The sequence below is a fragment of the Tachyglossus aculeatus genome, chromosome X1 (assembly GCF_015852505.1).
Source record: "Tachyglossus aculeatus isolate mTacAcu1 chromosome X1, mTacAcu1.pri, whole genome shotgun sequence".
In the NCBI taxonomy this organism is placed as follows: Eukaryota; Metazoa; Chordata; class Mammalia; order Monotremata; family Tachyglossidae; genus Tachyglossus; species Tachyglossus aculeatus.
Window position 1 is genome coordinate 91755483 of NC_052101.1, and position 27601 is coordinate 91783083.

At 47.6% G+C, this 27601-nt stretch overlaps 3 protein-coding genes across 6 annotated transcripts in view; 1 reads left to right on the forward strand and 2 right to left on the reverse strand.

The window, feature by feature from the left end:
• SHISA5 (shisa family member 5) overlaps window positions 1–12913 on the forward strand; it is a 62350-nt gene extending 49437 nt beyond the window's left edge. The window contains exons 4-6 of the mRNA XM_038772641.1: window positions 3695–3810; window positions 8947–9177; window positions 10001–12913. Of these exons, the coding sequence (XP_038628569.1) occupies window positions 3695–3810; window positions 8947–9177; window positions 10001–10080 (427 nt within the window). The 3' untranslated portion in view covers window positions 10081–12913. The remainder of the gene's footprint in view (window positions 1–3694; window positions 3811–8946; window positions 9178–10000) is intronic.
• Window positions 12914–17826: 4913 nt separating this feature from the next.
• On the reverse strand, window positions 17827–21002 carry TREX1 (three prime repair exonuclease 1). Of its 2 annotated transcripts, none has more exons than XM_038740055.1 (2): window positions 20933–21002; window positions 17827–18906 (listed from the first exon to the last, which is right to left on the reverse strand). In XM_038740055.1, exons 1-2 carry the CDS (start codon window positions 20935–20937, stop codon window positions 17904–17906), a joined length of 1008 nt encoding a protein of 335 aa, XP_038595983.1. In that variant the 5' UTR covers window positions 20938–21002; the 3' UTR covers window positions 17827–17903. The 2 variants fall into 2 exon arrangements, with proteins under 2 accessions (XP_038595983.1, XP_038595984.1); XM_038740056.1 differs by lacking the exon at window positions 20933–21002 and adding an exon at window positions 20774–20813.
• Window positions 21003–27206: 6204 nt separating this feature from the next.
• Window positions 27207–27601, reverse strand: part of LOC119950326 (ATR interacting protein) — a 29761-nt gene continuing 29366 nt past the window's right edge. For all 3 annotated transcript variants that reach the window (XM_038772619.1, XM_038772620.1, XM_038772618.1), the window contains one exon: window positions 27207–27550. In XM_038772619.1, coding sequence (XP_038628547.1) covers window positions 27474–27550 — 77 coding nt within the window. In that variant the 3' untranslated portion in view covers window positions 27207–27473. The remainder of the gene's footprint in view (window positions 27551–27601) is intronic.

Below are 27601 nucleotides of genomic sequence, written 5' to 3' on the forward strand. Positions count from 1 at the left end.
CAGGCTTCACAGCAAGCTCAAAGGCACACACACTCACACAAACCCCCTACTCCCTCAAGGTTCTACGTAATGCCAACCTACTTACTGTGCTTTGATCTTGTCTAGCTTGCTACCGACCCCCAGCTCATGGCCTCCTGTGGACCTGGAACTCCCTCCCTTTTCATATCTGACAGACCCCCACTCTCCCCACCTTCAAAGCCCTCCTAAAATTACACCTCCTCCAAAAGGTTTTCCGAGGAAGCCCTCATTTCCCCTATCTGCCCTCCCCTCTGCATCGCCTATCCACTTGGGTCTGTACCCTTTAATCACTTGATATTCATCCCACCCACAGCATTTATGGGCAGGGAATGTGTCTGCTTATTGTTGTACTCTCCCAAGCACTCAGTACAGTGCTTTGCACACAGTAAGTGCTCAATAAATGAGATTGAATGAAAGAATATCCGTATACCCTGCCACTTCCCCTATCTGCAGTTTATTTTAATGTCCATCTCCCCTTCTAGACTGTAAACTCCTTGTGGGCAAGGATCGTGTCTACCAACTCTGTGGTATTGTACTCTCCCAAGCATTTAGTACAGTGCTTCACAGACAGGCGTTCAATAAATACCACTGATTAATTGATTCCCCAGCCTGCCCTTTGGCCAGCTCAGTATCCCAGCCCAACTGTCTTGTCCTGAGGGCTGGTCCCTACTGACTGAGTGGTGTCTGCGTACTGCACTGGCATTGTCTTCCCCCAGTGTTGGTCGTCGTGGGCCTTTCTCTTGTAGCCCTGCCAGGAAGAGATTGGGTTGTCATTTTTCTGACAGCCCCCAGCTCCTCTTTGATCCTACTAACCCTCTCTTCCCCAGAACTCTGGGCTGGCCTCCTCAGTTTATCCAAGTGTTTAAAGGGCGCTGCACTATCCAGGTGCACGGTGCTGAGTTGGAGAACCTTAAACTGTACTGTGCATTAGCATTCATCTCTTGGTTGTCTTCTGAGATAAAAGGCAGTCTGCTTTTCCTCAGACACACCCACCCTCATCCTCTGTCAGAGCAGCCTCCAACAACCAATCGCATCAGTGCAGTTCTCTCCCACAGAACAAACTTTTAGCTTGGTCAGGGAAAGAACATGGTATTTCATGCTTGGTTCCTGTGACAAACAGAATTTTTATCACGCTTGAAATATTTGTAGTTGTGCCGTAGCCTGGCGATGCTGATACAGTTGTGGAGGATATGGAGTTCAGAGAAGCCCACGGAGAGGGAATTGAGTGGATCCATTTCTGCAATGCTTTGGCGAGACTTGAGTAGAGAGTGTATTAGAGAAGCTGATTATTCAACCTAATTTTGACCAGAGCTGGTTACAGAGAGCCAAATACATTTTGTTGCTTAGTTGGTCCTTTTCTGCCTTTGGCTTGTATTGCTCGCTTTCTACCATAGATGCTACTTTGTTGTGTTGGCTTTTTATAAGACTAATAAAACTAAAAATTGTGACATTTGTTAAGCACATATTAGGTGCCAAGCACTGTACCTGTGAAGTAGTGTAACCTAGTGGGAAGAGCACAGGTCTGGGAGTCAGAGGACCTGGGTTCTAATCCCGGCCCCACTGCATGCCTGCTGTGTGACCTTGGACAAGTCACTTAATTTCTGTATGCCTCAGTTTTCTCAACTGTAAAATGGGGAGTCAACACCTGTTCTTTCTCCTTCTTAGACTGTGAGCCCCACGTGGGACAGGGACTGTGTCCGACCTGATTAATTTGTATCTACCCCAGTGCTTACAACAGTGCTTGACACATAGTAAGCATACTTCTAGACTGTGAGCCCGCTGTTGGGTAGGGACCGTCTCTATATGTTGCCAACTTGTACTTCCCAAGTACTTAGTACAGTGCTCTGCACACAGTAAGTGCTCAATAGATACGATTGATTGAATGAATGAATATAACAAATGCCATAATAATAATAGTAGTAGCAATTGCTAAGCGCTGGAGTAGCTACGAAAAAATTAGGGCAAACACAAGCTCTGTCCCAAACAGGGCTCCCAGTTTAAGTCCTTTTCCCTGGAAAGAAAGTACAGTTTGCATGACTAAATTTCTTTTTCATGGCAGACAGTTTAGGCTTTAAAGCTTTGGAAAGATCAGCACATCAGGAATGTTGAAAGATTCAAAGGCTTCACAGTAGAGGGCAGATATAAGGATCTGGGTGAGATGGTTCATTGTTTCTGACCAAAACCAACCAGTGCTTTTGTGGGGCTGGGTAGTGGCTTAGTATGTTGGGTTTTGAAAAGGGTGTAAAAATCCAAGTAACTTTTAGAAAATGTATGCCCTGGAAAGGGGCCAATTTTTCAGTTTGGGAGATTCAAATTCTCAGCTCAGAAGGCAGGTTTCGAAAGTGGAAGGCACCACCTGAGTAGGTGGTAGTCTTTTTGTCTCCTTCCATCCTAGATCTTTGCTGATGAGGTCAGGTTCACAGGTATAGCTTTGGGCTATTGTCTGTGAGGTAGGGTGCTTAGAGGAGACTAAATTGAAATGTAACTTTTGTCAGTTGCCAAAGTAACCCAATCACTTAATTAGATTGTAAATCCATGGATAGGAGGAAATCATTTTCTGTCTAGTTAAAACAACCAGTTTTCATTTCTTCAAGATAATTAGGGACTCTCCAAAAGTAAGGTGGGAGATGGGACTTACCCTTTGCTCCAGAATAGTGTGGTTCCCTTCCTTCCCCTTGGAAATCTGTGCCACCCAGGCTGGTGAGGTGGGCAATAGTAGCGGCTGGGGCTTTCCTCCTCCTGCCCCAGGGCAGTGTTGCCATCCAGGCCAGGAGGTTTCCTATGGTCCAGGCAGAGCTGGTGACCATGTGGCCAGCAGGCCAGATTTACCCCGATTTCCTCCACTATGGAATGGACGGAGGACATCATGATGTCCCAATGTCATCATAAGGCAAACTCCAGCTAGCCTCTAAAGCACAGCTATTTGAGAGAATATGCAAAGGAAGCATTTCAATTTCAACCACATTGCGAAGACCAATTCAGGATCCTAAATACAAGAATCATTATGTGAGTTAAATATTGCAACAACTGATCTGGCAGTGACTGGGCAGTAGAAGCATGATTGATAGACTGGCAGATAAACAGAATGAACTCTACAGTCCACAAGTGCTCAGCAGTTGAGTGTGTTGATGGGATGGATGGAAGATTCAGTGTCAAACTCTGAAATGGATGAATATGAATTTTGTCTTCTCATTCTACCCTTACCTCCTATTCATTCATTCAGTTGTATTTATTGAGTGCTTACTGTGTGCAGAACATCTGGAACAGGTGCTAAAAAGCAGTGATTTGGGGTCCCCAAAAAGTAGGATAGATTGTCCCCTGAATAATCAACTGAACGACTGTTAGTCCACAATCCTTCCTGCCCAATTTGACATTCACTTCTGTCACTTATATACCCTTTTGAATATGAAAGATCAAATTACAATGAACTCTAAGGAACATCTTTAGTCCTTTGAACTCTAGACCCATCAGTGGTATTAGTGAGTTCTTACTATGTGCAGAGCACTGTCCTAAGCACATGGATGAACCTCTTGGATCATGGACATGTTTCCTCATATGAATGAAGCTTTTCTGGGTGAAAAAGTGATGAAGTGTTTAGAATACCTTTGAGCAATATGCAGTTATGGTTATTTGAAAATGTAAACATATTTTTCACTTTACTCTTTCCTACTTTCAGTTTTGGGACGTTTATTGCCGTAGGCGTGACGCTGTTTGTGGTGTTTGTTGCCACTATCATCCTTTGCTTCACATGCTCCTGCTGCTGTTTGTATAAGATGTGTCGAAGACCACCCCGTGAGTATTTCGGTTAACTCTCTTTCCATTTTCCTTTCTTTTGGGCTCCTGCCCATTACACTCTAGAGTTCCACTGGCAAAGTATTCAGAAAGAAAGAGTATCCTTTTATCTCACTTCCTTAGAAGACCGTTTTTGGAGGTGGAAATTTTTCTTAGCTAAGGATGGGGAGAAACGCTCCAATAGAAATATGGACAAAGGATCCCCAAAACACCCATGCAAAGGGACTCATGACTGAGAAACAGCATTGGTCTGGTGGACAGAGCATGGGCCTGGAAGTCAGAAGGACCCAGGTTCTAATCCCAGCTTGGCACTTGTCTGCTGTGTGACCTTGGGCAAATCACTTAACTTCCCTGTGCCTCAGTTACCTCATCTGTAAAATGGGGATTAAGGCTATGAGCCCCATGTGCAACATGGACTGTGTCCGACCTGATTAACTTGTATCTACCCCAGCGCTTAGTACAGTGCCTGGCACATAGAAAGCGCTTAACAAATGCTGTTTTTTTTTAAAGAAAAAGTCCTACTGGGCCTGGTTCCTATCTGCCTCAAGGGCCTATCTGAGTCTACTCTGGAGAAATAAAGGAGTCACCATTTCAACATCCAGCCAGGTTGCCTTTGTTTGTCATAAAGAAACACCTCTTCCCCATTTTGTTCTTTTCGTTATTCAGCCATAGTGCAGAAACATGGAATCTAATTTCAGTAGTAACAGTATTGCAATTCTGTATCCCATCTGCTGACCACTCCATTTCATTCCCTGTCCCCTTTCAGGCCCCAACTCTCTTCCCCTTTGAATCCCCCTCCTTTGTAGGAAAAGGGAGGGAAGCAGGGAGCATTAAATAATGGACAAATATGGTTTTACTCTATTTTCACAGAGCTCTGGCCCTTTACATGTTTCAATGCATAGCCCAGATTTTAAAGTTGATCGATAATGTCGGGAAGTAGAGCACAGTAATCAATCAGTAGTATTTATGGCACACACATTGGCACACACATTGGCTGCAAAGCACTGGGGAGACAATAATAGAGGTGAAAAAAGAAACAGTGTCCCTGCTGTCAGGGAGCGTACCTAAATGGGCAGCCACAAAATTCTTTACAGTTATGAGGAACCGGTTAGAACCAATTTCAACAAGAGAATGGAAAGATGGATAAGTGAATGAATAATTGCTTAGTGCAACATAGATGCATGTCTATCCCTGAGCTTCTCCCAACAGAAAGAGGTGTCAGCATCATTCTGGGTCACTGGAGTCTATCAGGAAAGAAGGGTGTCTGATTTCTAATAGCTCTAGAGTTTTACTTTGATGCTGAAGTACCATAATAAGTATGGCATGTAGTAAGCATTCTTAGTAGCTAATAGGTTTTCAGATTGGACACTGTTCCTGTCCCACACAAAGCTCACAATCTGTTTTATCCCCATTTTACAGAAGAGGCATCTGAGGACCAGAGAGATTAAGTGATTTGCCCTAGATCACACAGCAGGCCAGTGGCTGAGTGCGGGACTAGAACCTCGGCCTCTCGACTCCCAGTCTCATGCTGTTTCCACTAGGCAACCCTGCTTCCTCTTAGCTAGACTTGAATCTCAGGAGATTCACAGTAGAACTAGTCATGGTCTCTTGAGAAGCAACGTGGCCTAATGAATAGAGCACGGTCCTGGGAGTCAAAAGGACCTGGATTCTAATACCAGTTCTGCCACTTGTCTGCTGGGTGACCTTGGGCAAGTCACTTCACTTTTCTGTGCCTCAGTTACCTCATCTGTAAAATGGGGATTAAGACTGTGAGCCCCTTGTGGGACAGGGACTGTATCCTACCCAATTACCTTGTATCTACCCTAGCGCTTAGTACAGTGCTTGGCACATAGTAAGTGCTTAACAAATACCACAAGTATCATTATTATTATTATTATCATCATTATCTAGGGTTCAGATTAGGAACGGGTAAAGCAAGTGGTCACTTGGGTCACCAATCTTTGGGGGCTGATGATCAGAGCAAAATCTCCTGGTGTGAGATCCCAGAAATTAGAAGGCCTGAGCCCAGTCTGGCATGATGGGGGAGGGAAGGGTTCAGGAATGGAATTACTGCTCCAGCAAATCCTTCATCCCCCATCCTTTCCACCCATTAGGAGGGATTAGCCAGACTGGCCCATTGGGATGTTGGGAAAATCTCAGTGAGCAAGTCTTGCTGGTGTTGGCTCCTGTGGCCCATGTCTGGCTCTGAGCAGTTACTTGCCTTTTCCAAGCTCCCAGCAAGCAAGTATTCACTTGGAGGAACCAGTTTAGAGAGGTGTGGCAGATGAAAGTCAAGGAGTTTCCGATCTTCAAATCTTTCCCTACCTCCTGTCTCTCTGCCCCCGCCCCCACCAGGATTTTCCCGATAAGAAGTAGTCCTGCATGATCCTGTGACCTTTTTATTTCTTTCTAGAATACTGTGTTGGAGGTTAAAAAAAAAAAGTTGAGTCCCCTTATCACTTTAAACCACCAAGTATCTGGATACTGAAGTGTTGCTCAGTGCCACTTTCTGGGTGGCTTTGAAGAAAACTCTTGAGGCTTTGGCTTAAGTACTGCTCCTATCCTGTCCTGCCAACAGAACCACAGGAGACCCCTCCTGTCACTTGTGAAATCAGATGAAAACTCCATATATATCATGGCTCTACAAGAATTGAAGCTCTTAATCCTTTCCTTTCCTTGGAACATTAAAAATCCTTTTATTCCTTGTTAACTTGCATTGGATGGCTTGAACCAGAAGGAGGATTGGAAGGATTCTGGAACTGAGCTGGTAATCTAGAACCTCACATCTAATTCCAGGCCTGACATTGCCCAGTTGTGTAAACTCAAGCAAATCACTTAGCCTTTCTGGGCTTCAGTTTCCCCATCTGTAAAATGGGATGCACTAACTGTCCCACCCGAGCCCACTGTTGGGTAGGGACCGTCTCTATATGTTGCCAACTTGTACTTCCCAAGCGCTTAGTACAGTGCTCTGCACACAGTAAGCGCTCAGTAAATACGATTGAATGAATAGGGAAGCTGTAGGGTAAAAGCGATCATTAAGTGGACAGTACTTGAAGATCTTAGGAAGAAATATGTCATTCAAATTCAAGGTACTGTACTATTATGTTCAAGCAAGTCTTGTCTGCGCTACAGCTGCAGTTCTTGGGTCAGGTATCCGGGATGATTTATCTCTTAGAGAACTGGCCTCCTCTGCCAATGACTCTATTTGGCTTTTATTCTGGAGCTCCAAGTTTTGAATTTCTCTGAAAATGAAACTGCTCAGAAATCTAGGAATGTTCCTTGGCTATTGGTTTGTTTTTTAGGTGGTTTTGATTTGAATGTGAGCTGTGAAATCCCTAAACGGATAGACTATTGTATATTGTTAAAACGGAGAATGGGAAAGTGTGGCTTTTGGATAGAGTGGGTAGAGGTGGAGGACGGGGTTGGGTAAACATCCCAGAACCCTTTCACCTTTCAGGTTACTGTACTTATTAGACAATAAGAACCTCCCGGGTTTTGAAATGTAAAACATGTATGTTTTCTTTCTTCCACACCTTGGTGTATTTCAGTTCATTTTAGAGCTGTCTTGTTACAGGCCAAGGGTGCTCACCCAAACGAACCTTGGGAATTCACTGTGGGTGGCATGGATAGTCCCTAGCCCAGGGGGGCAGCTGCTGCTCAAATAAATTATGTCTGTGGCTCAGTAATGGACCCCAAAGGACCACAGGGTCACTCAGGGTCCATGCCCAGCTCTCTCTGGGAGTAATGATCTCTGTGGCGGTACCCTGGGACCCTGACGCCAACCCTGGGCGAGCCCCTTTCTCCCAGGTGGCTGCCCCCGACGATGGAATAGAGGAGAGCGGTCTCCCGTCGAGAACGACTGTCGAGCCTCGGTCCTGAGCATCATTAGGACTGAAAACCACGAGGAAATTGGGGGCTGGCTTTTTTTGTCCTAGGGGATAAAGATACTTCCGCAGGTCTGATAAAGACAGTAATAGTCTGTTTGTGTTTGCTTATTATCATTATTACTATTATGGTTCTTGTGAATCACTTACTATGTGACAAGCACTGTTCTAAGTGCTCACATGGGGCTCACAGCCTAAGTAGGAGGGAATAGGAGTGAATCCGAGGCCCAGAGAAGTGCCAAGGTCACACAGCAGACACGTGACAGAGCTGGGATTAAGAACCCAGGTCTTCCGACTCCCAGGCCCATGCTTTATCCGCTATGCCACGCTGTTTCTCACCAAGTCATGAAACAAAGATGACAGTCGACCCAGGTGCTTCTATGGAGTCACCTCATCACGGACACGGATGCTGCCTGATCCCTAGAGGGTAGTAGTAGAAAGGGCAGGGCTTGGCTCTCCTCAGCCAGGACCTGGCAAGATGATCCATTCATTCAGTAAAGGAGAACCACAACTCCACATGAGCCTGTGCCGTTCAGGATCCGGAATGGGGGGAGGGCAGGGAGTGCGCTGATGACTATAAAGAAGGGGGGTGACATGATCCAGTAGCTCTTGGAGTTGTCACAGAGAAATAGAAACTTTTTTCCTAGCCAGCTTGCTAGTACCATCAGAAGCAGGCAACACTGGTTAGTATCTGCTGGGGGAGGAGAGATAGGGAGGAACCTGGCAGAGTCTGGGCTATTCCAATGAGTCAGGGAGGAAAATAGTATATCATCAGCCTGTCTGAATCATAGAGACAATGGAGAAGAGGGAGGTTGTTTATTCATTCATTCAATCGTATTTACTGAGCGCTTACTGTGTGCAGGGCACTGTACTAAGCGCTTGCGAAGTACAAATCGGCAACATATAGAGACGGTCCCTACCCAATAACAGGCTCACAGTCCAGAAGGGAGAGACAGACAACAAAACAAAACATGTAGACAGGTGTCAAAATTGTCAGAACAAATAGAGTTAAAGCTATATGCACATCATTAACAAAATAAATAGAATAGAATAGTGTTTAGCTGTCACCCATCTGGCTGATGGAGAAATCTGGGGAAATCTGGCCAGGAGATGAGGAAGAAATTGCCAAGGTTCCAGACAGACTGATAAATGAGAGGAGCCGTTCGAAGCATCCTACCCGTCCATCTGCACGTCTTTGTTTTGTTTCAACTGAAATTTTGCTATAGTCATGTATGTATCTCTGCATTTGCAGCTGTTGTGACTACCACTACTGCTACCACGGTGGTCCACTCGCCTTACCCTCAGCAACCAGGTGTCCCCCCAGGATACCCTGTAGCAGCCTATCAGGGGTACCAACCTATACCAGTCCAGCCGGGACTCGGACAACCGGGAATGCCAGTCGCACCCTACCCAACCCAGTACCCTCCACCGTATCCAGCAGCGCAACCATCTGGGCCCCCTGCCTACCACGAGACTGTGGCCGGTAAGTTCCTGGGCTGGAAATACCCAAAGGCAACAGATCTACAGGGTTCCAAGACCCTTCTAGCACCCTGTCCAGGCTACAGCCTAGCTCACTGTCCACTTTCGAGTTTTCAATCAGTCCATTGATAGTATCGATGGCACGCTTATGGTGTGCAGAGCACTGTCCTTGGCGCCTGGGAGAGGACAGCGTAACAGAGCTGAGAGACACGTTCTCCACCTATAAGGAGTTTACGGTCTGTGAAATAGGCAGATGCGTTTTTACCCCTTGTCTTCCTCAACGTATAGATGCTCACTCCTCGAGTGAGTGTAGAGCGCATCTTTGGAGCTCCCATAAGCCTGGGGTCTGATTCCATAGTTTCCTGAGCTCTGGGGGAAGATAAACCTCCCTAAATCCCTTCCCCTCCCACCCTCAGGATTCTCCACCCTCCAGCCAGGCCTTCACTAGTCCGGGAGGGAGTATAGTCTTGTAGCTGCTCACGTGACTGCAGGGAGACTGGTCCAGCAGCGCACGAGTAACTGGTATCCCTATGGAGCCGATGCCCCTACATAGCTGCTAGGCCGGAAAATCGACGTATCCCATTCTTCTCTGCACTGGAGTACTTCAACAAAGATATCTGTGTTGGGGAAGGGGACGGGGGGTTTGGTTTCTACAGTCTAGGCTCCTAGTATGAGAATGATAAATGAAGGGAATTAAGGGGTTGTTGTTCATTTGAAATTACAGCCTCAGTGCTGTGGGCAGTTGGGTTCAAATTCAAGGATGGGATGAAAAACATTCCTGTGGTATCACAGTATTCCGTGCTACTTTCTGTTCCGTTGTTTTTCAGCTGGGGCTGGAGCTCCCTACCCAGTCAGCCAGCCTCCCTACAATCCTGCCTACATGGACTCTCAGAAGCCCTCCTACTGAGTGGATTTCTCTCTCTCTTCCTTTCTTTCTCGCTCTCAATCTCTCTCTCCACCTCTGGAGCAGACTTTCCACTGTACCTCTTTATGTGTTGTTACACCTGATAGATGTAGAAGGCATTACGTTCAATTCTGGCTTTCCAAGAGGCAGCAGCTGGTTTTTGTCTCCGTAAAAAAGAAGACAGTTGAATGAGTAGCTTTTTGAAATGGAATACATCAGAAAAATATCTCTCACTTGAAATTGTTTATTGATACCTCAGAAAATTCAGTGAAGGACTTCTTTTCCAAACTGCAGTAAGGGAGAAAGGACAAAAATTTCTGAAATGAGGCAGGCAACAGGCCTTGTGCAGCAAAGAGGGGAAAGAGGGAAATTGCATTTGCCATCATCAGGCTTCCCCTCTGGGGACTTTTAACTTTAAAAATGTACAACAAGTGGCAGGTGATTAAAAAATATCAGTTTGTAACATGAAGTCTTTGTTTTCAAGTGATACAATCAAGGTGATCATCTCTTGTTAATTAACTTGGTGATTCTTCCTGTTGGGGAATGAGCACCCTACATCTAGACAGCGAACCCTCAAATTATTCAGCTTACTATTTTAGTTTGGAAATTTCTATGTCTCCAAAGATAGACTTTCTGTACTTGGGGCCAGGAATTCAAAACTTCAAAATGGGAGTCCCAAATTCAACCTATGACCCTGTCAGGAGTTTGGAGGATTTTGTCTTTCAATTAATTGTCTTTGTTGTAGATTTATTTTTCTTCAATCCAGAGCTGTTTCTGGGAGGGGGAAAAAATAAAAGGAAGAAAAACAACACAAAACAGTAGAAACCTACTCTTAATTTTTTAAAAAAAGAAAGAAGGAATGAAAAGCCCTGATGGGAATTTTTGTTTACATCACAGCTACAATATCTGCGTGGACTTTGGGTAGATCTGTTTTTCTCTTTTCTGATGCTGGGAAAATTCCATAGGGATAACCTCAGTGAAGCATTTTTGAAGTGTTGACTATGGCTTTATTCAGTCCACTGACAGAAGTTGGTTTCCTTATGTGTCATTCAGTAGTTCAGTAGAGAGTATTAAGTCCTTTCCACAACAGTTTCCTATTATATGATGTATGATGTCGCAAATGTAATCATAGTAGAGAGTCTGCAACTTCTGTCAAATGGTGATCACTATATATATGCGTGTGTGTGTGGATATATGCATATATCCACACACACACGCATATATATATATTTTTTTAATTCAGTGCCAAAAAAGGAGATAGCAAGGAGACCCAGGGGCACTAGCAGTGCTGGGAATGGCAGTTGCCCTACATTTCCACAGATGCACAGATCTCATTTTAAGTGCTAGAAAAAATAAATAAATAAAATCCTTTGTTGATAGTAAATTGTAGCTAGATGATAGTGTGTTTTTTTCCTGCCCTGCATTTCATTTTCTTTTTAAGTCTTAGACTCCCTTTTTGAGATTCAAATTTGAATAGTTCCATTCACTTAGAAAATTTGGGTAGGCCAGTTTTAATATTTTTAGCCATTGCAAATAACTGAAAAATAGAAATAAATTCTTCCCTCCTGCAAGGTTTCACTTGAAGATTCTCATTTTGGACGGTTGTTGTTCTGGTTATTAAATCACAGATGATGTTTCAGTTTTATACTTACCTCACCTTTATTTGCAGAAATGATTCTTCAGTCAGAATCTTTTATAAACTTCTTGCAGATTTCCTTAATGTTTTGTAATATATGTTGTTTCTGCTAACACGCATTTATAAACTTCGGAGTTTTCAACCCATATTCGTGATCTCTCTTCCTGTGCTTTGAACTAGAAATTTGTAGCCATTATTGTCCTTCTGTATTTCAAAATATTAATGGTTTCTCAAGAGATGCTGAATTCTATGTGAAGAGAAAATCTGAATATAGCTCCTGCGATTTATCCTCCCTAGTGGCCTGTTTGTCTCTGCATGCCGAATGACAGTGAAAAGCCAAATAGAAATGAGTCCGAGCCCCGGGGAAAGGTTTTGATCTGGTAGTGGGCAAGAAGGATATGCAAGATCACTTTGATTCTCTCTCTGTGAGGACAGAACAAGAATCCCCCACAGCAGGGCTGAAAAAGGAGGTGGACCACTTACCTAAGTGCCACTTGGGAATGATCTGTTTCTGTCAAAGGAGAGCATCTTTATTGAAGTGGGTGTACCTGGTGCCTCCTAGTAAAAGGGACTGTTTATGCCTGCCAGCAGTGTTGAATAGCACCCCTGGAAGTGGCCAAACTTCCTTCTCTTTTTCCCAGTACAGTGTTTCTAAGGCCTAGCAGCCCCTTGCCCATTCTCAAGTAGCTAGCATTTCCCCTCTCCACCAAGCATCCCTGGTGGTATGAGTAGCCATGCCACCAGAGAAAGCCTAGTTGACTGAAGTGCTCCTGGGCTGGGGGCAGATCCTTGAGCCCCTTGTCCCTCCCTGTTGCCCACCACCCCAACTGCTCATTCCCACTTCTGGCTGGCTACACTAGGGAGTGCTAGAGGTGACTGGGAGGCCCGGATCTTTCTAGAGAGTTGCTTGGCAACCCAGGCAACAAACTTACAGCCAGAGGAGCTTACAGGGGTTAAGAAGTTAGTCATGTAAAAATTGGGATTTGGCTTAAAAACGACGGAAGTGCCTTTACCTGTAGCTGCCTGACAAACAGCCAACGGGCCCAAAAGGGTCCGGTAATTACCGCCTCGCCCCTGTTCCCTCTTCATTTGTGACATCTCTGCTTTGTAACTTGTTGGCTCTAGTAGTTTTTGAGGAAGAAAAACTATTGTGTCTGTACAACTGTGCTCCTATTTTTAATAAATGCAGATATTTGAAAAGATGGTGTTTTGCTTTTGACTTCTCATCCACGTCCCAGGCATAACAGGTACATTGGGTATTTCAAGAGTCTCATTCCCCCAGGGCCAGAGGGGTTTTCATTTTTCCAAGGCTTGTGCTTTGAGCTACAGTTCCCATGCTCAGAGCTGCTTAGCAGCATTAAAGATTTCTCTCATCTCTAACCCAGGATGGCAGTAGACCAGATTTCTATCCTGGTTTGCACATAGCCGAAATCCGTGACATGAAACGTTTAAAATGTTCAAATCTTAGTGCCCCCTCTTTCCCCTCCCACCTATTTGGGCCTCCTGGGTCCAGCGTGGTCCGTGGTCCCAGTTGAACTTGGTGGCTATGTTGCCAGCCATTACACATGTGCAGAGTCAGCATATAGGGACAACTCACAGGGGGAGAAAGAGTTGTGGGGGGCGGTGTGGATGTGTGTGTTTTGCAGTTGGGCCTAAACACTTACTGAATCTAACCAGGGTGAGACCTGGCTTCTTAGTGCCACACTGGATGTAGACAAATCCAGTCTTTGATTCTCAGAGAATTTCCATTCCCTTCAAAAAAAGATGGATATCATGGAAGGGAGGTGGAAAGCGAGGGAGATGAGGGTAGCAAAAACAGTAATTGTCCTTTCCTTGGTTAAGAGAAAGACTGATTCTAGCTCTCTGGGGTAGTTAAAGGCAGGAGAAGAATTGTGGGATGTCATCAGGGCTGGGTGTAAAGTGAAACCCATCTGAACTCGGCTCCAGCGTAAGAAAAAAATCCCCAAATGGACACTCTGGCCAAAGGGGCCAGAGGGGTTGTGTCTCCTGGTCCTGACTCTGCCCCAGCCCCTGCTGTCTGCCATCCCTTTAGTTGCCAGTAGCCCCAGCACAGCCTCTCCCACTCTACTCTGCCCTTTGGCCCTGGGCTTCTGGCCCACTGTCTTCAGTGACCGGCTGACGACCACTCGCCTCCCTCCTGCTGCCCAAAACCTACTAGAAGCAGCATGGCTCAGTGGAAAGAGCTCGGGCTTAGGAGTCAGAGGTTGTGGGTTCTAATCCCAGCTCCGCCACTTGTCAGCTGTGGCAGAGGCAGGACTAGAACCTGTGTCTCGACTCCTAGTCTTATGCTGTTTCCACTCTGCCATGGTGCTTCCTGACTCCAAAGCCTGCCTTGGCATTATCCTTGACCCCTCCCCATGATTCACCTTTCACATTCCATATTTTGCTGCTACCTGTCAGTCTTTCCTCCACAACATTTCCCAGATCCATCCGTCCTCCATCCAGATGGCCACTACCCACCCTGGTCCAAGCACTTGTCATATCCCATCCAAACCGCTACCCTGCTCGTTCAATCGCTCATCCTATCCCGAATGGATTACTGCATCAGCCTCCTCTCTGATCTCCCATCCTCCTGTCTCTCCCCACTTCAATCCATATTTCACGCTGCTACCCGGATCATCTTTGTGCAGAAACGCTCTGGGCATGTTACTCTCCTCCTCAAAAATCTCCAGTGGCTACCAGTCAACCTACGCATCAGGCAAAAACTCCTCACCCTCGGCTTCAAGGCTCTCCATCACCTCGCCCCCTCCTACCTCACCTCCCTTCTCTCCTTCTACAGCCCAGCCCGCACCCTCCGCTCCTCTGCCGCTAATCTCCTCACTGTGCCTCATTCTCACCTGTCCCGCTGTCGACCCCCAGCCCATGTCATCCCCCTGGCCTGGAATGCCCTCCCTCCGCACATCTGCCAAGCTAACTCTCTTCCTCCCTTCAAAGCCCTACTGAGAGCTCACCTCCTCCAGGAGGCCCTCCCAGACTGAACCCCCTCCTTCCTCTCCCCCACCTCCCCCTCCCCCTCGCCTTGCCTCCTTCCCCTCCCCACAGCACCTGTATATTATGTATATATGTTTGTACGTATTTATTACTCTATTTTATTTGTACATATTTTTTCTATTTATTTTATTTTGTTAATATGTTTTGTTCTGTTGTCTGTCTCCCCCTTCTAGACTGTGAGCCCGCTGATGGGTAGGGACCGTCCCTATATGTTGCCAACTTATACTTCCCAAGTGCTTAGTACAGTGCTCTGCACACAGTAAGCACTCAATACGATTGAATGAATGAATGAAAAGTCACTGTGCCTCAGTTACCTCATCTGTAAAATGGGGATTAAGACTGTGAGCCCCATGTGGGACAACCTGATTACCTTGTACCCACCCCCAAGTGCTTAGAACAGTGCTTGGCACATAGTAAGCACTTAACAAATGCCATCATTATTATTATTACTAGCTTGCCACTGTGGCCTTTGCCAGCACGAGCCTTCTCCGACCCATCCCTGAAAGCCCACTTGCCTCTGGTGGGTGGGTGGGGGCAGTAAAAAGGAGGGAAGGAGGACAGCAGGTGGTTTTGTTTTTGATTTTTACTTTCAGCTTAGGATGTTGTGAGGTCCTTTCCTTCACCACTCATGGCCTCCAATAGCCAATGTGAGTGCCCACTGAATTCTGAGACTGTTGCCATTGGCGAAGAGGGAGGCCATAGCTGCCAGCAGTGATTTGGGCTCTGATTATATGATGATCTGACCTGGGAGCTGGACCTGGGTGCTCGTATTGCCTGGCTGCCCACTCACCTCAATTCCGACTCCATGTTCGGGCCCTCAGCTGAACCTAGGTGACCCATCCCAATTTGCCTGGGAATGCTGGAAATGGTGGATCCAGGTAAGTGAGCAGGAAATGAATGACTTAATCTTGGGTTGAACACTCACCATTTCAGGCAACAAGGACACCAAAGAGACTACCATGGTGTAGTGGATAGAGCACGGGCCTGGGAGTCAGAAGGTCATGGGCTCTAATTCTGACTCCTCTTGTCTGCTGTGTGACCTTAGGCAAGTCACTTCACTTCTCTGTGCCTGTTACCTCATCTGTAAAATGAGGATTGAAACTGAGCCTCATGTGGGACAGGGACTGTCCCACCCGATTTGCTTGTATCCACCCCAGTGCTTAGTAGAGAGCCTGGCACATAGTAAGTGCCTAAAGAATTCCATAATTATTATTATTATTATTCATGGGGCCAATTATTAGGGTTGCCACCTCTCCAGATTTACTGGAGTCTGGAATGAGGAAGGAGTCTAAGAAACAGTCTGAGGAATACTATACAGGGTCAGACTGGTATTCAAGATGGTGAACTTCTGTGGGCAGGGAACCTGTCAACCAACTCTGTTGTATTGTTCTCTCCCACGTGCTTAGCACAGTGCTCTGCACACAGTAAGTGCTCAACAAAAATTACACTGATTGATTATTTTGTCTCCAACAGTAGTAGCCGGTTGCTCCTGCCCAACTCCCCAAGAGCTGAGGCTGGCCCTACCCCTTAATAGTATCTCACTGGACTTGAAAAGATGAGCCAATAATTCACTTTTGGATCCCTGAAGTCACTTGTCCACAGTCAGAGTCGTTAGCAATGGAGACACTAGAATAACAGGCCAGGTTCCTCTTCTTCTCCCAAATGAGTCATTTGCTCCTTCCTCTCTTCGGGGGTGGGAGGAGTAAGGGAGTGGGGGATGTTAAGCTTAGTTAGACTTTTTTTCTTCTCATACTCCACTTTAGAATCGTGGGTTTTGGAGCACGTGTTTGTATGAACAAGAACAAGACATGGCATGTTTTTCAAATCAGGAGATCAGTATAAAAAGTCCAAATATTGTTAGGCAAATGATACCTCAGTGCAAGGCAGATTACCATCTGGGGGGGAAACAACAAGAGACTTCCACTTAATTAGGGTGTCAGCTCTAAATTGCACAGTATCTGGGACTTTTGGAGTTGGCTCTGCGCTCAAGGAACAAGTTGTTTCATGAAAGGAAATTTCTCTGAAGGGATTTCCATTTCCACAAGGTATTTTCTTCCATCCACTAAATGAAAAAGCAGAGCTTCTTGGCTTTTTGAGCTGAACACTATCTTCCTCACTGGCAAAACTCCACCTAGAGTTACTCATTTTTAGAAATTTGGGGCTGGAAACCCACAGTCCAAGCCCCGGTTTCTGCCTCACTCCTACTAGTAAAGAAACCCACCCCTCTTCCTTTCTCCAGCTGATTGAGGAGCTCCAGTCGATTGGGCAATTGAGTAAAAAAAGAGAGAGAGAAGTAACTAAACCAAATCCACTTGTGTCCTTGTCTCTTCATCTTGCAAGTTTAATGCTCAGGATGGATGTGAGCAGAACGTGGATAATAATGATGGCATTTATTAAGTGCTTACTATGTGCAAAGCACTGTTCAAAGCGCTGGGGAGGTTACAAGGTGATCAGGTTGTCCCATGGGGGGCTCACAGTCTTAATCCGCAGTTTACAGATGAGGTCACTGAGGCACAGAATGGATGAGTTGCCTCCAGGCAAAGGAGGGTGAAGCCAGCATTGCTGACCCTGCAGTAGGGCCAGAGGTGCCACCTGCTACATGTTTCACTCATCCACAACCTCCAAGTGCCCCCTGCTATGCAGTCAAGGTGGCTTTTTTGTGTCCTGAGCGCACTGCTCCCTTGTTCTGCCATTGACTCTCAGTTGTTTCCAGTAGACCCAGCTCTGCCCCCTTGTTTAATGCCAGTGTTTTGTTTCAGAGGCTTCAGTAAACACACCAGGTCTCTGAGGCACAGAAGTTGGGGAAGGGAAGAGAAAGTTCCCACAGTTCACTTACAGAAAAGTGAAACTGAATCCTGTGGGGCTTTCCCCCACCATAAGACTTGGGTAAAGCAGTCAAAGGAAAATATAACTGGCCTCAAGGTGTGAGTATCTGAAATGTTCCCAGGAAAGGACACGAGCAGATTGGTGATAATGCCAGAGCCAGAAGCCTTTAGGTCAGTTTTATTTTAAAGTATTTTCATTTATACACACATTCCCTCTTTCAGAGCCACCAGTGGCCTCAGGAGGTTTGGGGGGCGGGGGGGGGGGGGGGGGGGGGAGAGAGAGCGAGAGAAGCTGAAACCAGCAGTGACAGCCTGGGAATGTGGCTTTGACCCATTGAGAGACTAGGGAAGCCCTAATGGAGCAGCAGATAGAGAATGACTGCGGCCCCAACAACCAGGCCAGCTATTATGACAGATAGTAAGGGCAGTTGGTAGCGATGAGTCTCGGTGCAGGTGAGGGTGGTGATGCCCTCAGCCCAACCTCCTGGGAGGGGGAAGCTGGGAGCCCCAGACTTAGGCTCCCCCATTCTATGGGCTGGGTTTGGGTCTTTCCATGCGGTGGAATCGGTCTCAGGCAGCCAGTCGGCTTCGCCCTGTGAGCCCGATCCGGAGATCTTGGCCCTGGGCTCGTACATGGCTTTGATGCCACTGAAGGGCTGGGCGTTGGCATCCACCCACTCCAGCAGCTGCCTGGCTCTCCATTGGCAGATGCTAACCATGGCCAGGACATCCCCTTCGGCGGTGTGGGTGTCCGGAGGGGGCCGGCCATAAAACCGGGAGTACACGTTGGTCAGGCTGTAGCTCCTCTTCTTCCCCGTCTCGGGGAGGACGGCATGCTGTGGGTTTGGGGCCCTGTCCAGGGCCTTCATGGCCGCAATGCTGTCCGCACAGTAGATGTCCCCCAGTCCAGAGAAGCCTAAGGTGGCCAGCTCTGCCCGCAGCAGGGGGAAGTCAAATTGATTGCCGTTGTGGGACACAAGGCAGAGCGGGGGCTGCTGTCGCTTCAGGAAAGCCTGAAGTGCATCCACGAGACTGGCATTGAAGCGCTGTCTGCAGGTGCTCCTCAGGACCTCGTTGCTCAGGCCAGTGATGCTGCTGGCCACAGGAGTGCAAGGCTTCCCGGGGTTCACGCATAGGCAGAGTTTGTCTACCACGCGTGGGAGGATGGGGAGAGAGGACGAGTTGCTGTACTCAGTCCTCTCCAGGGCGTGCCTGTGCACCGCTAGCAGGCAGATCTCAGTGATCTTGGGCTGGGAGAAGGGCAGGCCTGTGGCCTCCAGGTCCATGAAAACTAAGGTCTCCATTGACACTGGGAAGAAGCCAGCTGCTGGGCCTCTTTCTGACACTTCCAGGCACCTGGGGGAGAAAGTGGCGGTTAACGGAGTGGGCTAAGGAGGGGCTGGACTGTGCCCCGGGCGAGGGGCCGGCCCGTGAGATCTGCAGGGGCTGCCACTATGCCCCAAGATTCTAGACGCTGCCCTGCCTGGACTCCGCTCTCATCTGCGAGAGCAGCAGCTGGCGGAGGCGAGAGGGCAAGCAAAGCTCAGAGCAAGAAAGCGGCCTGCAGCGGGATGGGAAGTGCTGCTTCTCCCTCTCCTTTCATTTTCTTGGGGGAAAATGCCCTGGCTGAGTCTGGGCGCGCATGTTGGGGAGGAGCAGGAGCTGGACTGGGACAGAGGGAAGTGTGCAGCGGTTTCCCTTGATTCCCTTGATCTAGCCCTCTGTTACCTATCTCTCTTATCTTTCTCCCTTGTCTGCCCTTGTCTGCCCGTTTTTCTTGGACCCCAGGCCCCCTCACCCCAGAAGCTCCACCCACTAACACCATAACTGCAATTTCCCTTTGTTGTTATTAGCATGATAGCCCTAACCCTAATGATATCATCAATAATGGCTCCATCTGCTAATCGTTTTACAAAGAAAGGATTGGTGATCTGCGGCTTTTCCAAAGCATAGCCTGCGTGTTTTCTGGGTGGCCCATCAAAGAGAGTGAGTTTAACGCTGAGTGCCCCACTTCCAGCCCATTTACCTCGCCCCAACCCTTGGATCTGCCCCCATGGGTGAGCCAACATGGCCCGTAGTGCCAAGAAGAGGGCCCAAGGAGAGGGAGGGGAGAAAGAGAGTGGCTCAGTGGAAAGAGCACAGGCTTTGGAGTCAGAGGTCAGGGGTTCAAATACCAGCTCCACTAGTTGTCAGCTGTGTGACTTTGGGCAAGTCACTTAACTTCTCTGTGCCTCAGTTACCTCATCTGTAAAATGGGGATTAAGACTGATCACCTTGTAACCTCCCCAGCGCTTAGAACAGTGCTTTGCACATAGTAAATGCTTAATAAATTCCATCATCATTATTACAAAAGGAAAAGGATTGGTGAGTTCATGGCAGAACTACATTTCTTGGTCTTCGCCTACTCTCCGTCGGGTGGGAAGTCCTGCTCGGAAAATGTGGGGTAACAGGGGTCTGGACCCCATCACCCACTCTCGCCTCCCCCCAGATGGCTCCAGCAGGAGTGACTCCTGTTCCGAGGGCCGAACTTCTGGCTCACGGCAGCAGCAGAACGGGAAAAATGAGACCGGAGAACTTCTCCTCGTCCCACTCCTTCACCCCTCCCCACCCCCATGCCAGGCCTATTTCCTAAAGATTCTGAAAACACATTCCGATCGGCATCAATTGCGGTAAATAACTCCGGAAGCTGGGGCCGGAACGAATTGCCGCTGGAGTGTGTCAGCGACTGCTGCTGGTGCGTGCATACTCGGATGGGAGGATGCCTCTTCATCATCGCCACCACCATCATCATCACCCCAGCCTTGATTGAGCGCCTAGGTGCAGATGCGCGTACGACACAAGCCGACGGCCTCATCTGCAAAGCCTATGGTGCGGGTGCAGGGCAATACCCTCCCCAGTGCTGCGTGTGGAGGCGAATAGGTTCAATATGGGGATGTTTACGGCATTTAAACACCTATGGAGGTGGACTTTTTTGTTTGTTTGTTTTGGGGGGCTCGGCAGTGCGACAGAAGCGAGCTCGAAAGGTTCATTGCATCGGCGCGTTATCCGCTAGCCCTCCGCGCTCGGACTGTGCCCAGCAGCCTGGCCGGGCGGGCAGGGGCAGGAGTCCGGGCCCGGGGGGGGGGCGAACAATCGCGGGGGGCGCCCCGCCAGCCCCCAACTTCCTCCTTGGGGGTCTCCCCGCCGGCCCGCCCAGCCCGCTCGGGGCCATCGGGGTACTCACGAGTCCAGCGGCCGCCCACCGATGGCGGCAGGCTCCGGGCCGCCGCCGAAACGAAAGCCGGAGTCCCCGGCTCTTCCTCCTTTTCCAACTCCGCCCTTTTGTTCCCGGACCTGCCCGCCCCCAGCCCCCCGGCGGCGGCTCGAGCCTGCCTCTCCTCACCTCATTGCCTTGCCCCGCTTCCAGTCGCCCGGCCTCGCCCCCACCACCGGGCAACAAGTGTCGGCGCAGTCCGGAGCCCTTCTCCGACTGGCCCTCCGGGGCTCGCGGGCAGAAGAGGGCAAAGCGGACCCTTGACACTTGACACCCCTTGGCGACGATCCCGACTTGGTGGTTCGCTACTAAGCAGCCTTGAAATACATTATTCCCAATTTACCAGCCCATTCGCTCCCCAGGAAAAGCTACAAAGGAGATGGCTGTGTTCTTGGCCGCCTGCCCTGCAGAAATGATTCCTCACGCAGAGCAAGTGTTAAATGGTGCTTTCGAAAGGTTTTCCCACGTCGGGCGGCAACGACAACAAAAAAAATCATCAAGAGGGTAGCTGATTCTGCCCCTTGACCCAGTGCTTGACACTCGGTAGGTGATCAAGCTATGACATATTTTTATGGTAGTTGTTAAGCGCTTACTATGTGCCAGGCGCTGTACTGAGCACGGGGGTGGATAACAGCAAATCGGGTTGGACACAGTCTCCATCCCACGTGGGGCTCACAGTCTCAGGCTTCATTTTACTGATGAGGAAACTGAGGCTCAAAGAAGTGACGTCACTTGCCCAAGGTCACACAGCAGGGTAGATACTAGATAATCAGGTTGGACACGGACCGTATCCCACTTGGGGCTCACAGTCTTAATCCCCATTTTATGGGGGCACAGAGAAGTTAAATGCTTATCAACCTTCATATGAACACTATCAACCTTAGTAGCAAGCAAAAACTCCTCACTATTGGCTTCAAAACTCTCCACCGCCTCGCCCCCTCCTTCCTCCCCTCCCCTCTCTCCTTCTACGGTACAGCCCGCACACTCCGCTCCTCTGCCGCAAACCTCCTCACTGTGCCTCATTCTCCCCTATCCTGCTGTTGACCCCTGGCCCACGTCCTACCTCTGGCCTGGAATGCCCTCCCTCCTCAAATCCACCAAACTAGCACACTTCCCCCCTTTAAAGCCCTACTGAAAGCTCACCTCCTCCAGGAGGCCTTCCTGGACTGAGCCCCCCTTTTCCTCTGCTCCTCCTCCCCATTGCCCCTACTCCCTCCCTCTGCTCTACCCTACAGCACTTGTGTATATATGTACATATTTATTATTCTATTTATTTTATTAATGATGTGTATATATCTATCATTCTATTTATATTGGTGCTATTGATGCCTGTCTTCTTGTTTTGTTTCGTTGTCAGTCCTCCCCTATCTAGACTGTGAGCCTGTTGTTGGGTAGGGATTGTCTCTGTTGCCAAATCGTACTTCCCAAGCGCTTAGTGCAGTGCTGTGCACACAGTAAGTGCTCAATAAATACGATCGAATGAATGAATGAATGCAGGGTCACACAACAGACAAGTGGCGGATCCAGGATTAGAACCCAGGTCTTTCTGGGACTTCTAGGCCCATGCTGTAGCCACTAGACCACGCTGCTTCTCTGTTGATAGAGTCTTCCCTCCTCAATGATATTTCCGTGCTTACTGTGCACAGAGCACTGTCCTGAGTGCTTGGGAGAGTACAACGTAATAGAGTTGGTAGACACATTCCCTGCCCTCAAGGAGCTTACAAGCCATGGTTGTCACAAAGACTTTGAGGCCAAGAACTTGCCTAGAATGGTAGTGGCTGGTGTAATGCTCCCTGACACTTTTATTCCTGCTGGGGCATAGAGTGCAACAATGACTAGATGGGCAGGGGGGCAGACACACTGTGAAGGTTTCCTAAAAAAAATTTGGGACATATCATCCCACTCCCCAGAAACCTCCAGTGGTTGCCCATCTATCTCCACATCAAACAATTCCTTACCGTTGGCTTTAAAGCAATCCACTGCCATGCCCTCTCCTACCTCACCTCACTTCTCTCCTTTTATAAGCCAGCCTGCACACTTTTCTCTAGTGCTAACCTTCTCACTGTGCCTTAGCTTCACCTATCTCACCGCCGATCCCTAGCCCACATCCTGCCTCTGGCCTGGAACGCCCTCCCTCCTCAAAGCTGACAGATAATTACTCACCCCCCCTCTTTCAGAGCCTCCAGGAGGCCTTCCCTGACTGAGCACCCCCTTCCTCTTCTCCCACTCCCTTCTGCATCACCCTGACTTGCTCACTTTGTTCTTCCCCCCCGCCAGCCCCACAGCACTTATGTACATATCTGTAATTTATTTATTTATATTAATATCTGTCTCCACCCCCTCTAGACTGTAAGCTCGTTGTGGGCAGGGAATGTGTCTGTTTATTGTTGTATTCTACTTTCTCAAGTGCTTACTACAGTGCTCTGCACACAGTAAGTGCTCAATAAATAGGATCGAATGAATGATGTGCACACAAGCATTTAATGTGCAAAACCCACTTCTAGCCAAAGCGACTGCAGTGCAGTGATAATGCTGTACCATAGCATAGTGGATGCCAGGGCAGCCACTTTGGGAGCCCACACTGGCCAGCTATTTTCAGGAGCCCCCTTGAGCCTGTCCACCACCTGACACTAACTAGTTCTTCAGTAGGAAACCTTCCCCTCTGATGGCATAGCCCCAGAAATGCCATCCTACTTCTGGCTGTTACACTCCCTGACCAGTGAGGTGTGGGTGAGATGTTGGAAGGATAAACATTACTGTTATCTGTCTATTCAAGGGAAGGCTTGAACTGCCTCCTCTCAGCTGCTTGTTTGGCTGTCTCCAGCTCTGGGTTTGTGGGTGGCATCCCCAAGCCACTGTGACTTCTAGTATGAGAAGGAGCATGACCTAATGGATAAAGAACGGGCCTGAGAGTCAGAAGGACCTAGGTTCTAATTCTGGCTCCGCCACTTGTCCGCTGTGGCAAGCCACTTAACCTCTCTGGGCCTCAGTTAACTCATCGGTAAAATGTGACCCGGACCATGTCCAGATTAGCTTGCACCTACCCCAGCACTCAGTATGGTGCCCGTCACATAGCATGTGCTTGGCCTAGTGGATAGAGCACAGGGCAGGGAGTCAGAAGGACCTGGGTTCTAATCCTGGCTCCACCACTTGTATGCTGTGTGACCTTGTGCAAGTCACTTCTCTGCGCCTCAGTTACCTCAGCTGTAAAATGGGGATTAAGGCTGCAAGCCCAATGTGGGACAGGGACTGTGTCCAACCCGATTACCTTGTTATCTTCCCCAGCACTTAGTACCATGCCTGGCACATAGTAAGGTCTTAACAAGTATCATTAAAAAAAATTATTTGCCTGATTCTACTGTGGAAATCTGAGCCCAGACCCCAGGAATCCATACTCCTAGTCTATGCCACTTATTCACCAGATAGTCTCCGTCAGGGCAGCCCTAAACTCATATTGAAGGGTGCTGGGGAAAGAAAACCAGTTGACAGATCGTGTACCTGAAGACATATTCGTAACTGAGCCAGGGTACAATTCCCTTACTTATCTTTAACGAAGGCTTTTCCTTCCCCAACAGTCTTGACTATGAGCCACAGTTCTGTCTCTCTTGAAATACTGGCTGTTTTACAAAATTTGTGTTTTCCACTTAAAGTTTCAGTTCATTGCTCTGTCCTCCCACTCTTTATGGTATTTGTTCAGTGCTTACTATGTGTCAAGCAATGTTCTAAGCCTTGAGGTAGATACAAGCTAATCAGGTCAGACAGTTCCGTCCCACGTGGGACTCACAATCTAAGTATGAGAGAGATCACCAGCAGATTTCTTGTTTGAACAAGTGAATGCTGCTAGCAATGGAAAAATTGCCATTAGCAAATGCCTTCAATTAGCTCAGCCCTTTTAACAATGGCTGTCCAGGTGGCTGCTTCACTCTGATCAAGTGGGCTGACTCGCAACTTCCTGTTGTGATCTTTTTGTGGGAGCCCCTACATTGATGAAAGGGGAAGGGGGGCTTCCTTATGGTGCATTTTTTTTAACACTAGGATTTGAAGGTCTTCCTGGTCAGGAAAAAAAACAGCCCCATAAGCAAAGTGCTTCATTGCATACACCTTTATAACAGCCTCAAGGGGTTAAGTTCAGGATTTTTCACATGCCAGTAAGGGATGTGAGAACCAGTTGAACACACAGTGTGAAACAATGGCAGGCAGAGGAGCTCTAGTTCTGAGAAGACAACAATCAGAGAGACAGCAGAATTTTTTTACGGCATTTGCTAAGCACTTATTATTATATGCCAGGCACTGTACTAAGTGCTGGGGTTGATACAGGCTAATCATTCATTCATTCAATCGTATTTATTGAGCGCTTACTGTGTGCAGAGCACTGTACTAAGCGCTTGGGAAGTACAAGTTGGCAACATATAGAGACATATAGAGCCAACAGTGGGCTCACAGTCAAGAAGGGGGAGACAGAGAACAAAACAAAACATATTAACAAAATAAAGTAGAATATGTACACGTAAAATAAAAAAATAAATAGTCCGTGTCCCACGTGGGGCTCAGTCTTAATCCTCATTTTACAGATGAGGGAACTGAGGCAGAGAAGTGAAGTTACTTGCCCAAGGTCACATGGCAGACAATTGGTGAAGCTGGGATTAGAACTCGGATCCTTCTGACTCCCAGGCTTGTGCTCTTTTCACTAGGCCATGCTATTTTCAGATCAACTCTTGGCCTCTGCTTTGGCGCTGGTCTTAACAAGTGTTTAGTTACTTTGAGGCTGAACCTAATGCAGCAGCAAGTGAAGTGGAGAGTTGTTCATTGTCTGGTTAATTTGCTCGATTTAGGAACCCTCAACTAGATCATTCAGTTCCTAAGTGCATTTTGTGTTCTGGGCAGTTATATATACACAAGTAGCAATTTTCTACTTACGTCTGTTTCTCCTTGAACACTCCCAAGTACTTAACACAGTGCTCTGTATACAGCAAGGGCTCAATAAATATGACATTGATTGAACGAACCAAATGGCCAAACTGTTCACTGCCTATCGAGTACCAATTACACTATAGTCATGGGGATACAGCTTGGAAGACTGCTTCTCAATGACATTCACACCCACGGATGGAATCCCCTAGCAGCAGTGTCATCACTGAATATGAACACACACACACGCTCCCACCCACCACATCCCTCTCGATATGGTGAATGGGAGCTCTTACATTTGCTCTAAGCTACAGCAGACGTTCCTTTAAGATCAAAAATTCTTCTCTGACTGCTGTTGGCCCCAGGAAGGGATTTTCCTTGATATTAAAGACCAGACTGGATGAAACAATTTTTTTCTTTTTTTTTTTTTAAACATAGTCAGTAGATTGTGCTTTCAGGTGAGTTGGTCCCTTGAGGGTGGGCGGTTTCCTTCAATTTGCCCCTTCCTGGGACAATTGAGTCAGAGTAATGACCTGCACAAAGTTATGACTCTTGGAACATTACAGGAAAGAAAAGGGGCTTTCCAATCCAAAGTGAAGAATAGAACTAGTGAGTCACCAACAGAACTGGAAGAGTTAGCCTAGTTTTCTAGACCTGTGTTCTCTGTGTCTGTTACCTCATCTGTAAAATGGGGATTGAGACTGTGAGCCCCACGGAGTACAGGGACTGCGTCCAACCCGATTTGCTTGTATCCACCTCAGCACTTAGTACAGTGCCTGGCACATAGTGTTTAACAAACACCATTATTATTATTAGGGTCGAGTGCTAGTGCCTTTGCTGACTTTCTCTGTATAGTACTGAATTGTTCTCTCCCAAGTGCTTAGTCCAATGCTCCACATGCAGTAAGTGCTCAATAAATACCACTGATTGATGGATTGACCAGGGAGCACCTGGTGGATTGGCACCTTCTGGGGAAGTGGAGGAGCATTTCCTTAGAATGAGGATGATGTGGCCAAGTCAGACCTGGGAATGACTTCCTGAAAATCTCCTCAGAGGGCTCTGAGGCCACTCCCATTGTGTCTCTTCAGACTCTTCCCGGGTGCCATCTCCCTCCTTCTAGACTGTCTCCCTGCTTCTACACTGGGAGCCCGTTGTGGACAGGGATTGTCTTTGTTACTGAATTGTACTTTCCTAGTGCTTAGTACAGTGCTCTGCACACAGTAAGCGCTCAATAAATATGATTGATTGAATTAACGTGGCTTCTAACTTCATTTGTGGGTGGAGTAACTCTTAAAACAGGAATTCATGTGCCACGGAATTCAACAATGAACCTTTCCTCATCCAGCCTGAAGCCCAACTTCCTGGCTAAAGACTTCTCTGGGTCCAGGTCTGATGTCACTAGTGGAGAGGTCCTGAGCCTTCACCTGATCAGCTATAGTCTCTTTCCTTCCCTCCCTCCCTTCCTCCTCGACCCGATCTCCAGCGAGGCTAGAACTGGAATCACAAAGTGTCTTTTCATTTCAGGTCTTGATTTTTTTTTAAATTAAAACCAAAAGCAAGCCCAATCCCTCTTCTTCCCAACCCTCTAATTCACCAAAAATACAAAGATGGAAATCAGAAAACAGAAAGTAACAAAGTAGGGTAACATGCTAAAAGTCTGTGCGGTTAGTGCTAATGCTAAAATTCCTTTATAAAACTCCTCTCCGATGCTGGGAATTAACTCCACTGGCAATAAACAGAACAGCATGAGAACGTGGCCAGGTTAACTACAGTCCATTTCTTGATTAACCACGTCTTCCATGTCTGGCTCAACAGGACAGAGCTCTTCTAAAGCCATCTCTGAAACAGGAACAGATGTTTAAAGGGTTACACACTCCAAAGCCAAATACA